This window comes from Protopterus annectens, chromosome 5.part0 (assembly GCF_019279795.1).
Source record: "Protopterus annectens isolate FY-2018-M chromosome 5.part0, PAN1.0, whole genome shotgun sequence".
Taxonomy (NCBI): Eukaryota; Metazoa; Chordata; order Ceratodontiformes; family Protopteridae; genus Protopterus; species Protopterus annectens.
In genome coordinates, this window is record NC_056735.1 from 643235211 (window position 1) to 643248336 (window position 13126).

At 39.5% G+C, this 13126-nt stretch overlaps 1 protein-coding gene across 2 annotated transcripts in view; it reads right to left on the minus strand.

Moving 5' to 3' along the window:
• The window catches only part of LOC122802724 (interleukin-5 receptor subunit alpha-like), an 869500-nt gene that overhangs the window by 417210 nt on the left and 439164 nt on the right, over nucleotides 1-13126 (minus strand). For both annotated transcript variants that reach the window (XM_044072485.1, XM_044072486.1), the window contains one exon: nucleotides 12559-12679. In XM_044072485.1, coding sequence (XP_043928420.1) covers nucleotides 12559-12679 — 121 coding nt within the window. The remainder of the gene's footprint in view (nucleotides 1-12558; nucleotides 12680-13126) is intronic.

Genomic DNA, 13126 nt, shown 5'->3' on the forward strand with positions numbered 1-13126 from the left:
TACATCCATTGTAATAAGTAGATGTTTGTCTTGTATGAATGTAAAATCGAGTGAATGTAAATAGTCTAAAAGCTGGTAGGTGTCCTTAAGAATCGTAGGAATAGCATCAACTAGAGGTCTTAAAACATTTTCTAGGTAAGTTGATATGTTCTCAGTAATCCATTTAGCTCCAGATACTATTGGTCGCATGGGTGGTGGTTTAATTCCTTTGTGCATTTTTGGTAGCCTTTTAATAATAGGGACAACAGGAGTATCAATAGAGAAAAATTCATATAAACTGTTAGGTATCTGGTAACACATAAGCAAATCATAAAGGTCTTCCTTAACTGTTTTAATTATTTGACCTAGCTTAGCTTGATTAATTAAGAAATATGTGGCATCAGCATTGAGCATTTCATTCATTAAAACATTATAGTCAGCTGTGTCAAATAGAGCCATGCCTCCCCCTTTATCTACTGGTCTGAAGGTCAAAGAATAATCATGACTAAAATTCTTTAGTGACTTCATGGTGTCACTTGACATATTAAAATAAGCACATTTCTTTTTTCCATTGTAAAAATAGTGATAAAAATCAGTTTCACATAATTTAACAAAAGAATCTACATGATGAGGCATAATTGGTACGAAAGAGCTTTTCTTTTTGTAAAGAAAAGAATTAGCAGCATTATCAGAAGTTATCTTCGTTTCCTTTGAAAAATGTAACTTCAGAGTGATAGAGCGAGCAAACAAGCGCAAATCTATTAAAACGTCTGATAATTTGCTCCCTTGTGACGGAACAAAAGACAAACCATTGTTTAATAAGGCAATGTCATTAGTATTTAAAACATACCTAGACATATTAAAGTAAAATGTCATTGTTGTTTCTGCCTTCTGGGCTGATACGCATTCGTTTCGCCGGAGAATTTTCCTTTTCTGGATTCCCAGCTGTTCTTTCTTCCCTTCGTGAACGAGGGTTTCCTGATGGGTAAGGGTAAAAAAGGTGTGTTGCTTTCTATCTGGCGTTTACTGATAGCTCCCGTATTATGCTGCAAAGGTCTAGCTGCTTTATTTGCTTCTTGATTTGGAAGCGGTGTAGAAATAAGAGCAGTGTTCGTAACAGAAGCAAAAGTTTCAGGTGGCGTGGTGAATGATTCATGGGAAGTGTCTTTGCGAGAAACAAGCAACGGTTCTGATGTCATTGGACCAATAGGAATTGACGTTGTAAGTGTACGATCCAGCGGCGCTGAACTTGAGTGGGGTTATCTCTCATAAAATAATTGTCAGACCTCCTGGGCCAAACAAAGACATTGCCCGTAGAAAAATCTCTGAACTCACGTTGAAGCTTCCTGAGTTTAGTTTGCTGAAGCTTCATAGCATAAGTATTAACTTGGCAATACATATTCTCTAATTTCCGCAAACAAAAAGAATCAGGAAAATTGTCACGCAACTCAGTGTTAATGTCATTTACTTTAGATAGTAGCTCCTTTTCAAGTGGTTCAAAATAATCAATTATGAGCTGCATATATTTGTGGCTAGCCTCAATATTTATATCTTGCCATTTTTTAAGCAATGTTGGGTGCGTGTCTCCGTATGTGGGCATAACAAGAATACGCATCCCACGTGGGATAAGCTTGTAGTGTAGGCACGCCTCTAGATGTTTGCGTTGCCATATCATCCGCTGCAACTTATATAAGTCATTTTCAAGCACTTTTACATTGGAATTAAAAAGTTCTAAGTTGTCTATATTAACTTCCGTTGTGTTTGGAACTGGAACGTTCAAATCCAGAGCCAATAAAGGATTTGACTTACATGAGGTGATGGCAGTCCATTGCTGTTCATTAGTTAGTCTCCTCTGTTCTGGGTTATAGTCCAGTTCTACATCTGAGTTCGCCATAACGTGTGCTGTGGAGATCCCAAGGCAACCAAGACAAGTATAAAAATACAGACGGATCTCAATCAGCTGAAGAGTCTGAAGTTAAATAAAACGATGAAAATGAAGAACAAAAACCTTGGACTCTCCACGTTACTTGAAATAATTTATTAGAAGAAAAGACAAACGGTGAGCGCTTTCGCGTATGCTCTGATACGCTTCTTCAGACAATGTACAACTGAAAACAGTCAGCATATTTATAGGGAGGCATAGCTTAATGAATATATTTAATAATTAATTGAGTAGCTGATAATTCAATTAAAATGGTCATTTTTCTGTAAAGAATTTAAAGCAACACAACAATAAGAACACTGAATGTAATAAGACATACATTAAAATGGTCATTTGCTGTAAAAGTTTTTTTAAGCAGCACAACAATAAGAACATTGAATGTAGTGGGGCATACAAAATTTTACAAAATTTTATGTCTATTTAAAATTATCTAAAGTTCACTTAGATATATGTCATCATCAAGTATAACATAATATATAATTTATGATCCATCGTTATTCGTACCCTTTCTTAAATCAAAGTCTGTCGGGTAAATAATTGTTATGTATATTATAAATATTATAAATATAAATATTATAAATGTATAAATATTCAGATATTTAAGGATTTAAAAATGCATTTTAACAATAATTAAACATAAAGTAAAATAGATGGATGAATAGATAAATAAATAAAAATATAAATAGATATATAAGTAAAGTAATAATAATAAATGGACCAATAAATTTTGATGTCAAAAAATTTAAAATGGCATTCTTAACTAGACATGCTTATTAATTTTGTATGTCATATAATATGAAATCAAATACTATAATAAATATGGATATGAACATTTCATGACCAATATATAGAATATCTTTATTTATGAGGTCCATTTAGTATGATATCATTGTCTGTCAAGTCAAATATATCTAAGTACTCTCCCTTAAAGATTTGATCCTTAAGAGATTTTGGAATGTGGGCTATGTGTGACCCTGGGGCACTGTTATCAGACACAGAAGGGTCAACAATGCTGGTTATTGGGGGCATTGGCAACAACATAACTGGAATTGATTGACTGATTCATCTGTCACATCATTACCACTTGGACTGCCTATTGATTCACTTATGACCCTTTGACTAGACTGACCTGTTTTAATGCTAGCAGAGGGTTACAAAATCCCACTTCCCTTAAAACATCTCAGGAACCAAACATTATTTCTAAAACTAAATCAAATAATCTTCCTCTGCTGGCTTTTCGAAGAGAAACTAGAAATTCTTTGCAGATACTCAACTTGTGTCAGATTTTCTATAACTGCTCCCCCTGTTTCTCTCTCTTCCTCATCAAGGTGGCCTTTAGTACCTGATTCCTCTGGACATGCTGCAGCTAGAACATCCTCTTGTTTTTATAAACCAGGCACAACTTCAGCTAACTTCTAGGATTTCTGCTGAGGCTTCCACTGATTGGGAGGGATCTAGCTTGGCAGTCATTTGTCCTCTCTTGGACCCAGCTGAGACCAGGTTGTTTGTTAAATCAGGTGCAACTTCAGCCAACTTCTGGGACTTATGCCGGGGCTTCCATTGATTGGGAGGAATCTAGTTTGGCAGTTATTTGTCCTCTTTTGCATCCAGCTGGGACCAGGCTGACATCTGATTCTAACATATACTTATATATATATGTATGTATCTACACACACACACACACACACACACACACACATATATATATATATATATATATATATATATATATATATATATATATACATATATATATATATATATATATATATATATATATATATATATATATATATATATATATATATATATATATATATATATATATATATATATATATATATATATATATAACATGGGGGTGACGAGGGGGGTGAAGGAAGACAACCAACAACCAGCAGGACCTAGCACTGATTATTTGATAAAATAACTCCATATGTAAGATAATATGCATATATCTTTATTTTATTTTTTTATTTTATATATCTACATGTATATCTGTATTTACACACACACACACACACACACACACACACACACATTTATTATTATTTATTTATTTATTTCACATTTGTTATCCAGGATAGTCAACTGGGCAGCAAGTGTCCGTTTTCAGTGGAGTCCTGGGGAGAAAAGCTCCAATACAATTAGAAAAAAGCATGCAATTTACAATACATGAGATAAAAAAAGTACAGTTTTGTACCTACCATAAATGTAGATGTCCGAGAGGTATGCATCTGCAGTCCTAACAAATGGGTTGTCCTGTCCTCAGGCAGCCCTTCGGTCGGCCAGATTCCAAAGTCTGGGTCTGGCCTCGGCTGATGTCGCACTTCACCCGACGTCATAGCTGCAGTTCTTCGGGTATAAAGGTATCAGCCGACGCCATTTTCCTCAGTGTTTCTTGCCCCAGATGCCAGGTGCCCTCTAGGAAGGCTAAATTTGGATAAATATACAAGTTTCCAAATAACAGAGAGCAAATAAAAATAAACATGTATATACATATATACAAACAAATACACCATAATGGATTCCCCCAGCTAGCTAGAAGATGGGCAAATACCCTAGGAGTACCACAGAGGGAAGGAGGAGGGTAATCCTGACTGCAGATGCATACCTCTCGGACATCTACATTTATGGTAGGTACAAAACTGTACTATGTCCTTCAAGGATGCATCTGCAGTCCTAACAAATGGGTAGAATACCATAGCCAAACTGGGGAGGAGGTAATAATAAGATTATGGTGTAGCTAAGATCCCTTGCAAAACAGCAGTGGCAAAACCTGCTTGGGATCTGGAGTATAAGGGTAGATTATAATGCTTGGCAAATGTATGCACGGAGCTCCAAGTAGCAGCCTCTAAAATGTCTTTGGTAGCCACTCCTCGTAAAAAAGCTGTAGTAGTGGCTGTAGCCCTTGTGGAGTGAGGTCTGATGTTTTCTGGAGTTGCCTTTCCATGGTAAGAGTAACAAAATCTAATGCAATTTCCTATCCACTTAGAGATTGTCTGTTTTGAAATTGCTTTTCCTGCCATTCCTGTTGCATATGCTACCAGCAGCTGGTCAGTCTTTCTATTGCTCTTGGTTCTGTCCAGGTAGTAGCGCAATTGCCTATGTACATCCAAGGTATGCAATAGTCTTTCTCCCCTGTTCTGTGGGTTGGGGAAGAATGTAGGCAGGTGGATAGCTTGGTTTAGAGATACCCTGGAGACCACCTTTGGCATTAAAGTAGGATTAGTTCTCATGGACACTCTATCTGGATGGAAGATAAGGAAGGGCTGTACTGCCATTAATGCCTGTAATTCAGAAACCCTTCTTGCTGAAGTGATTGCAAGCAGGAAAGCAGTTTTCCATGATAAGTATCGTAATTCTGCTGTTGCTGCTGGCTCAAAAGGAGGGAGTGTCAACTTTTCTAGCACAAAGTTCAAGTCCCATGCAGGCAATGGTGGCTTCCTTGGTGGTTTTACATTTTTAATTCCTCTCAGAAACTGCCTGAGTAGAGGATGTGAGAAGACTGGAGGGTCCATGTTGTATTCTGCTGAAATAGCTGATGCATGAATCTTGATGGAAGAATAGGACAGGCCATTGTGGTAAAGTTCTGCCAAGTATTCCAGGATGTTGGCTATGTTTACCAGTGACACATTTTCTCCTTTTGCTGCACTCCAAATGAGATATCTTTTCCATTTTGCTGAATAAGTTTTCCTTGTTGAGGGTCTGCGAGCCTCCAAGTTAATGTCTTTAACCCTTTGAGATAAATCTGGGTTATTTTGTCTTATGCAATGTTCCAGGCAGCTAGCTGCAGCGTTTTTAGGTTTGGATGCAGGGTTTTGAAGTTGTTCTGTGTTAGCAGTAAGGGAACTAGGGGCAAAGGCCATATTTATTCCCGAGACATACTCCTCAGTAGTGGGTACAAATGCTGCCTCGGCCAGTCTGGAGCTATCAGGATGATCCTTGGGCGGTCTTCTTTGATCTTCAATAGCACCTTGTGCATCAAAGGAAGAGGTGGGAATGCATATGCTGTCAAGTTTTTCCAACTGAAAGATAGGGAGTCCACCTTCCAAGCAAGTGGGTGGTATGCCCTTGTGCAGAATTTTTTCACTTGGTGATTGTGTGGGGATGCGAATAAGTCTATTTCTGGTAGTCCCCATTTCCTTGTAATGGATTTGAAGATGTCTGGATGCAGCATCCATTCGTGGGCATCCGTGGTAGTTCTGCTTAGGATGTCTGCTAGTATATTTTCTTTTCCTGGTACAAATATTGCCTGTAGCTGAATGTTGAAGCTCAGGGCCACATTCCAGAGGTCCATTGCCATCCGGCATAGAGGGTATGAATGTGTGCCTCCCTGTTTGTTGATGTACCACATAACTGTGGTGTTGTCCGTCCTTATCAGCAATTGACCCTGTCGAAGAAACGGTCTGAATGTCTGAATTGCCAGTTTTACTGCCAGCATCTCCTTTTGATTGATGTGTAGGTTCAGCTGGTCTTGAGTCCATAAGCCTTGTATGCACTTGTCCAGCATGTGTGCCCCCCAACCGAGGTCTGAGGCATCCGTGGTGATAGTCTGGCTTGGTTGAGGGCTGTGGAAGGGCAGTCCTTTGTTCAATTGACAGGCCTGAGCCCACCATTGGAATTCTTGCTTCAGGCATGGAATTATTGGAATTTGGGTTTCTAGGCTGTGCTTGTGCTGCGACCATAAATTCCTTAGGTACCATTGCAACTTCCTCATATGCAGTCTGGCATGTGGAATCAATATTATGCAGGATGCCATGTAACCCAGGGCTTGCAGGACTTTCCTTGCTGTTAGCTGGTTCTGCGTTGTTAATGCCATGAAATAGAGAGGAAGGTGCTTCTGCTTTTCTGCTGTGAGGGATGCCATTTGATTTGTTGTGTCCAGTTCTGCACCCAAGAAAGTTATCCTTTGGGATGGTATCAGCCTTGACTTTTTGATATTGACTGTGTATCCCAGGGCTTGCAGTAGATGAATGACCTTTTTCAAATCTTTTGCTAATTTGTTTTTGTTGTCCGCTTGTATCAGGCAGTCGTCCAGGTAAGGGTAAATTTGAATTCCCTGAAGCCTGCAATGAGCAATTACTGATGCCAGGCATTTCGTGAATACTCTGGGCGCAGTAGATAAGCCAAAGGGCAATGCTGAGAATTGATAATGCTCTGATCCTGCAAGAAATCTGTGGTATCTTCTGCAATTTGGTCGAATGGGGACGTGCAGGTATGCCTCCTTGAGATCTAGAGTTACCAGCCAAGACTCCTTGCCCAGCATGGGAAGAAGCTGCTGTAGGGTCAGCATTTTGAATTTTGGAACAATGAGATATGTGTTTAGAGCGGACAGGTCGAGAATAGGTCTCCATTGGTTTTCTTTTCTTGGCACCAGGAAAAGTCTGGAGTAAAATCCTTGCCCTTGTTCCATAGACGGTACCTTTTCTATAGCTCTCATCCTTATTAAGTGGTCTATTTGTTCTAGAGCTTTTGTCCTTTGATTTGGAGGTAGGTTTGGCATTCCTTTCTTCCTTGGTAGAGTATGGAAGTGAAACCTGTAACCTTGGTCTATTGTCTGTAAAATCCATTTGTCTCCTGTGATGTGATGCCAGTTTACTGAAAATAAGGCTAGCTTTCCGCCTAAGGGTGCTTCTAGTTGTTCCCTGGTAGGCGGTGTCAGAGCCAAGTCACTGTGATTGTCCTGTGGAAGTGGTAGTGGCTGGATCTGTGGCAGTACTTCGCTGGTTGTTAGGCTGCCATTGACGTCCCCTGTAGGCACCTCTGGATTGACCCCTGCCTCTTGGGCGCCTATTCCTGCCTCTCTGTGCTCTGGTGCTGTCCGGAAAGGACCAATTCTTGGAAGGCCAGTTCCTACTAAACCTTGGAGGCTGGACCTGTAAGAAATCCTTGACTGTCTGGACAGATTTTGCTTTCTCTTCCACCTTCTTCAGCACCTGCTGTGCAGGGGAGCCAAACAAATTGAGCTTATCCATGGGAGCATCTAGGAGCTTTGATTTAACATGGTCTGGTAAGGACTGCTCTTTTAACCATGCATGCCTTCTGATCACTGTACCAGTCATAGCTGATCTAAAGGAAGCCTCCAGTGCATCATAGCCGCATTTTAAGGAATGATTACTGACCTGCTGAATGTTATGTACCATTTCCTGAAGAGATTTTTTGTCTAATGGTTCAGGCGAGGACAGTGTTTTAGTTAACTGATCTAACATAAATTCCTGATACTGAATCATGTGGAATTGACAGTTTAAGGCCCTAGCCGAAAGAGTAGCAGAAGTATAAACTTTTTTACCCCATCTCTCTAAGGCCCTAGATTCCCTTTCAGAGGGGAGGGTTTTTTTGGCAGAGGTAGCTGCTACTGCCTTGGGTCCTTGAGAAATAGTTTCAGGATCTGCAAAAGGAGCCTTGTACAAATGATAATGTGTGTCCGGAACCCTGTAGTACCTGTCGGGCTTAGCAGGGGCCGGAGGAAGAGAATCAGGAGCAGTACAAGCATCATTAAATGCATCATCCACAACAGTAAGAACTGGAGGAATGGCTAAAGGCCTATGCTGTGGCAAATGCAAAAAGGTCCTAAGCCTTTTCCTAGAGTCTGAAAAATCCTGGCCCTGCCATTGGAATTGTTCCCTCATAGCATGCAAGATTTCCCCAAAAGAAAATTCCTCAGGCGGAGAGGCAGAAGGAATGGAGTCTTCTGCATCAGAGTCCTCATAAGGAGAATAAGGGCCCTCTGGAGGGTTTGTATTTTCTGTATCATCAGAGGAGTAATCTGAAGAAACTGGCTCAGGGGGCTCTGCTCTAGGCCTCTTCTCTGGAGGTGGGTGAGAGGCCCTGTCAGGGTGAGGTTGGGATCCCCGGATCAAAGAAATGAGATCCTCTGCTAGACTAAGCATTTGAGTACTAGAGCTAGGCCTGTGAGAGGGGGTCTTAGCAGGCACAGTCTTGGTTGATTTTGCTGCTTTAGCCCTGGCAAAAGCCTTAATCGACATGGATGCAGGGGGCCTAGCAGCTCCACGTGCAGGAGTAGATATATCTAAAGGAATAGTATCAGATAAATCCTGAGAACCTGCAAGAGCAGGTGGGATTTCAGTAGCAGATTCAGCCATGCTGGATGAGGCCTCGGTAGGTGGCAAGCTTTCGGCCGAAGGAAGAACCGTGGACTCGGTTTCAGCCGAAACCGAGACACTCTCGGTTGACTTAACCGCGGTTTCGGCCGAAACCGCGGACCGCGAGTGTCGGTCCTTTTCCTTGCGCTTTTTAGTTAATTGCGAAGTCGGAGTTTCTGACGGCATGTTATAAGCAAAAGCGGAGCCGAAAAACTCCTCAGCAAATTCTGACCGACGTCTAAGAGTCCGTCGGTTGAAAGAAGCACAGGCTAGACAAGCTGCTACGTCGTGGTCTGGGCCTAAACAAGGTAGACAGTAAGAGTGGAAATCTTTATGAGGTATTTGTTTCCCACAAGTTAAACAGTTATTCACTTTTTCTGACATCGGCTGAGGCAAGAAAGAGTCACCAACGGGGTACTTAGCTTTTTAGAAGTCTTTGGTAGTAGTAATCTCTGGTTCTGACCGACCGGCACTTGCGAACAGCTTCTGCTTCGGGCGCCACGTGGCAAGAAAGACTGAGGAAAATGGCGTTGGCTGATACCTTTATACCCGAAGAACTGCAGCTATGACGTCGGGTGAAGTGCGACATCAGCCGAGGCCAGACCCAGACTTTGGAATCTGGCCGACCGAAGGGCTGCCTGAGGACAGGACAACCCATTTGTTAGGACTGCAGATGCATCCTTGAAGGACATTTGCACATTACATTAACATAGTATAAAAAGTTATAAATTGATTACAATAACCCTTACAGAGCATGCACCGGAGTGGTTAACAGATTTCCCTGCAGTAATGTGTAGATTTATGGCAATTTGTTACAGTTGCATAGATGGCTGGCCTTCACACTGCTAGCAGAGAGGCTCAGCCACCCACCGCCCCCCGGAACTTAAATATACCAACTCCGAGATCACACTACAGTGCGGAAGATGGAAATCTTTCCATTCTGTACTGTATGGAGATGCTGGTCCGCATGGTCGACATTTTGAATGTCGATCATATGATCTTGCCCATATGAATGTCGACATTCTGAAATGTCGACCATGTGAAGGGAACCCACATATATGTATGTATATATATATATATATATATATATATATATATATATATATATATACATACACACACACACACATATATATATATATATATATATATATATATATATATATATATATATATATATATATATATATATGTATTTCAACTAATGCAGACAACCCATGCTATTTTTTATTATTAATTCTAACAAAATTAACTATATTATTTCTTATTTGTTATTACAAACCTTTGAGATCAAGGGCCTCAGTTAGCATAGTATAACTTTAACTGCTACACTACGATCGCAGGAATGGATAATTACAATATCCTGGTCTTGGCATATTCAGTAAGGTCCCTAATTGGTTCTTTTTCTTTCTTTTCATGTACACACACACACACACACACACACACACACACACATATATATATATATATATATATATATATATATATATATCTTAATACTCTATTATTCATATGTAATACACATTTTTATAATAATAACTCAGACCTTTGAAATCTTCTACTTTGGATACATTTAATGAAAACAGAGAATTATTCTTAACAAATACTCTAGTCAAAACATTGTAAATATCTTTTTTAAATAGAATACCATGCAGAGAAAAATCTGTGCTGTGTTATTACTCTGTCTTCAGGTAATAGTATTATCATTTTCCCATGTCCCTGGCTGCCCTTACATCTTATTTTGTAGAGACTGAATTACCACAACCTGAAAGGACAGTTGACACCAATCTCTTTATAAGAAAATTCCTTGAGGAAAGAAACTTTCTCTCAAGCATAGAGATGCGCTCACACCTCTGCTGACAAAGTGTGAACAAACAAGAAACCTTACCAATGTGCCTACACAGTCATCAACTGTGTGAAACACACTGTTCCACTCATTCCTGTAAAACTCATTGCTTATCTCCTATTACTAGCTATAAACTTGCTTACTACAGTATGATTGTGAAAATAACAGTAGATCATCTGTCCCAACCTTCTTTCTCAACGCACTGATAACGTAATCACTAGAGAAGTAACCCATAAATAAAAAAAAAACCTACTACTATATCCCTGCCATAATAGCTGCTGTTTTAGCCTGAAGCATCATAAGTGGCAACACCTTTCCACAATTTGCCTCATGTCAAAGATAAAATAGCTAGAAAATACATATTAATCTACAAACCATTTGTAGCCGCCAAGAGATCACTGGAAGAAAGGAGCCACTAATGAACAACTCCAACCACTGTGACTAGCCCACATCAATTCTGCACAAATAAAATTGTCAACTATCTGCCCAACACACACACACACACACACACACACACACACACACACACACACACACACACACACACACACACACACACCAAACCAACATGTCATTCATGGGTAAGCTGTCACCTTAATGGTTCAGACGTTACCTTGTTTTTTCTTATTATATTGATAATCAGTATAAAAAAAGGGGCTCACTCACTCAAATGGTTGCTGGTGATTGGCTGTAGTGATATCAAACACACCTGACAAATACCAATGAAAGAAAATTTTCTAAAAAAACAATGAGCTTCACTAACTGTGAGAGAACAAGGGAAACCGAATGTAAGCCGATCACCTAAGTAAGCTGCTACCACTAGCCGATGGGGGATGACTCAGCAAGTCTGTCCCATCTGGCGACATCAGTCGAGTCTTGCTGACAACCACATTTACTCTGGAATACTCTAGTATGCATTTTCAGTGTTAATAATGGTGAAACTGTACTCAGTATACGCACAGCACAGGCTACCAGATAAACCTGCACACATTTCTTAGATGGAGGAGGAAGCAATTAAAAATGCATGACTGTAAATACTTTCTTGATGAACACAATAGTTTTTCAACACTGTGCATTTAACATATGGTAGAGAAACCAGTACAGTTTGCATGATATGAATGAAGCCCACCAAGATCTTATAAGGTTATAGCTTTTCCTGCATATCTGTGTCATTCATTGCATACATTATTAGTTCATTGTTACAACTATGGTGGATGACAGTTCACTATGAATAATAAAATTTATGGTATACCAAATCTCATTGCCACTTTACATTAATGTCTTTTTAAAGCCAATGCAAATTAAGTTGTTGTAATATGATCCTTTTAGTGTCTGTAGATACGTAGAACACTTGAGTTAACATTTGGTTAACAAAGAGTACTGGAAAAAATGCTTAGGCTAAGTACTGTCTCCATTACCTAAATACTGACAGAAAGTTGTACTATCTCTATCAGAAATACTGTTCAACATCAGTATAAAAGGCAGCAATTACTTTTAAATTGGCATAGTGCAAGAAGCAATCCAGTAAAGTATCAACTGTTTTTTTTTTCAGGTAAGTGACACAACACCATATGCAACTTACATTCTACAAGAACATTGGTTGAGCACTTTTTTGAGTTACTTAATTTTTATCTTGCCTGCTCCTTAATTTCAGTCATACCTGTTAGCGGAACAGTGATACCCACCTATAATAAAGAAAATACTGTGTGCCCTTTGGTGCGCTTTTGCCACTTTTCCATGTACAGTTTAAATAAGTTATATTGTAGATCACACATTCCAGATTCACAGCAAATGTTCCCTTTTCACCTAAATAAAGGAAAAAGTTCAGTCATTAGTACTTAATCAGTAGTATCCATTTAACAGACCTGTTAGTAATATTACCTAATTGTCTATAATCTTGATAAATAAAGCATTTTCTTCAAGAAATAACATCTCTACAACAAACAGAAGGTGCAGTCATAACAGTGTTCTGTACTATGTTAGAAAATTCTACATTTTTATTTTTTCTGAATGGCCAAATTTTGTTGTGATTGCAAAGCCTATCAAATGTGAGTCATGACCAAGACAGTATAACTTGGATTTAGGTTTCACTGCAGGTGCTTGAGTTACAAGCATTCAAAAATCAGTGTCCTGAAGCCAAGGACTTAAGTGCCTTGTAGTTGCTTGTGATCGAACTTGAATATGAGTTCAGGCAAGCAGCAGTGGGGAGGGAGCATTGCTCACACTTGAACTCAGATATTAGTTTTGGAAAGA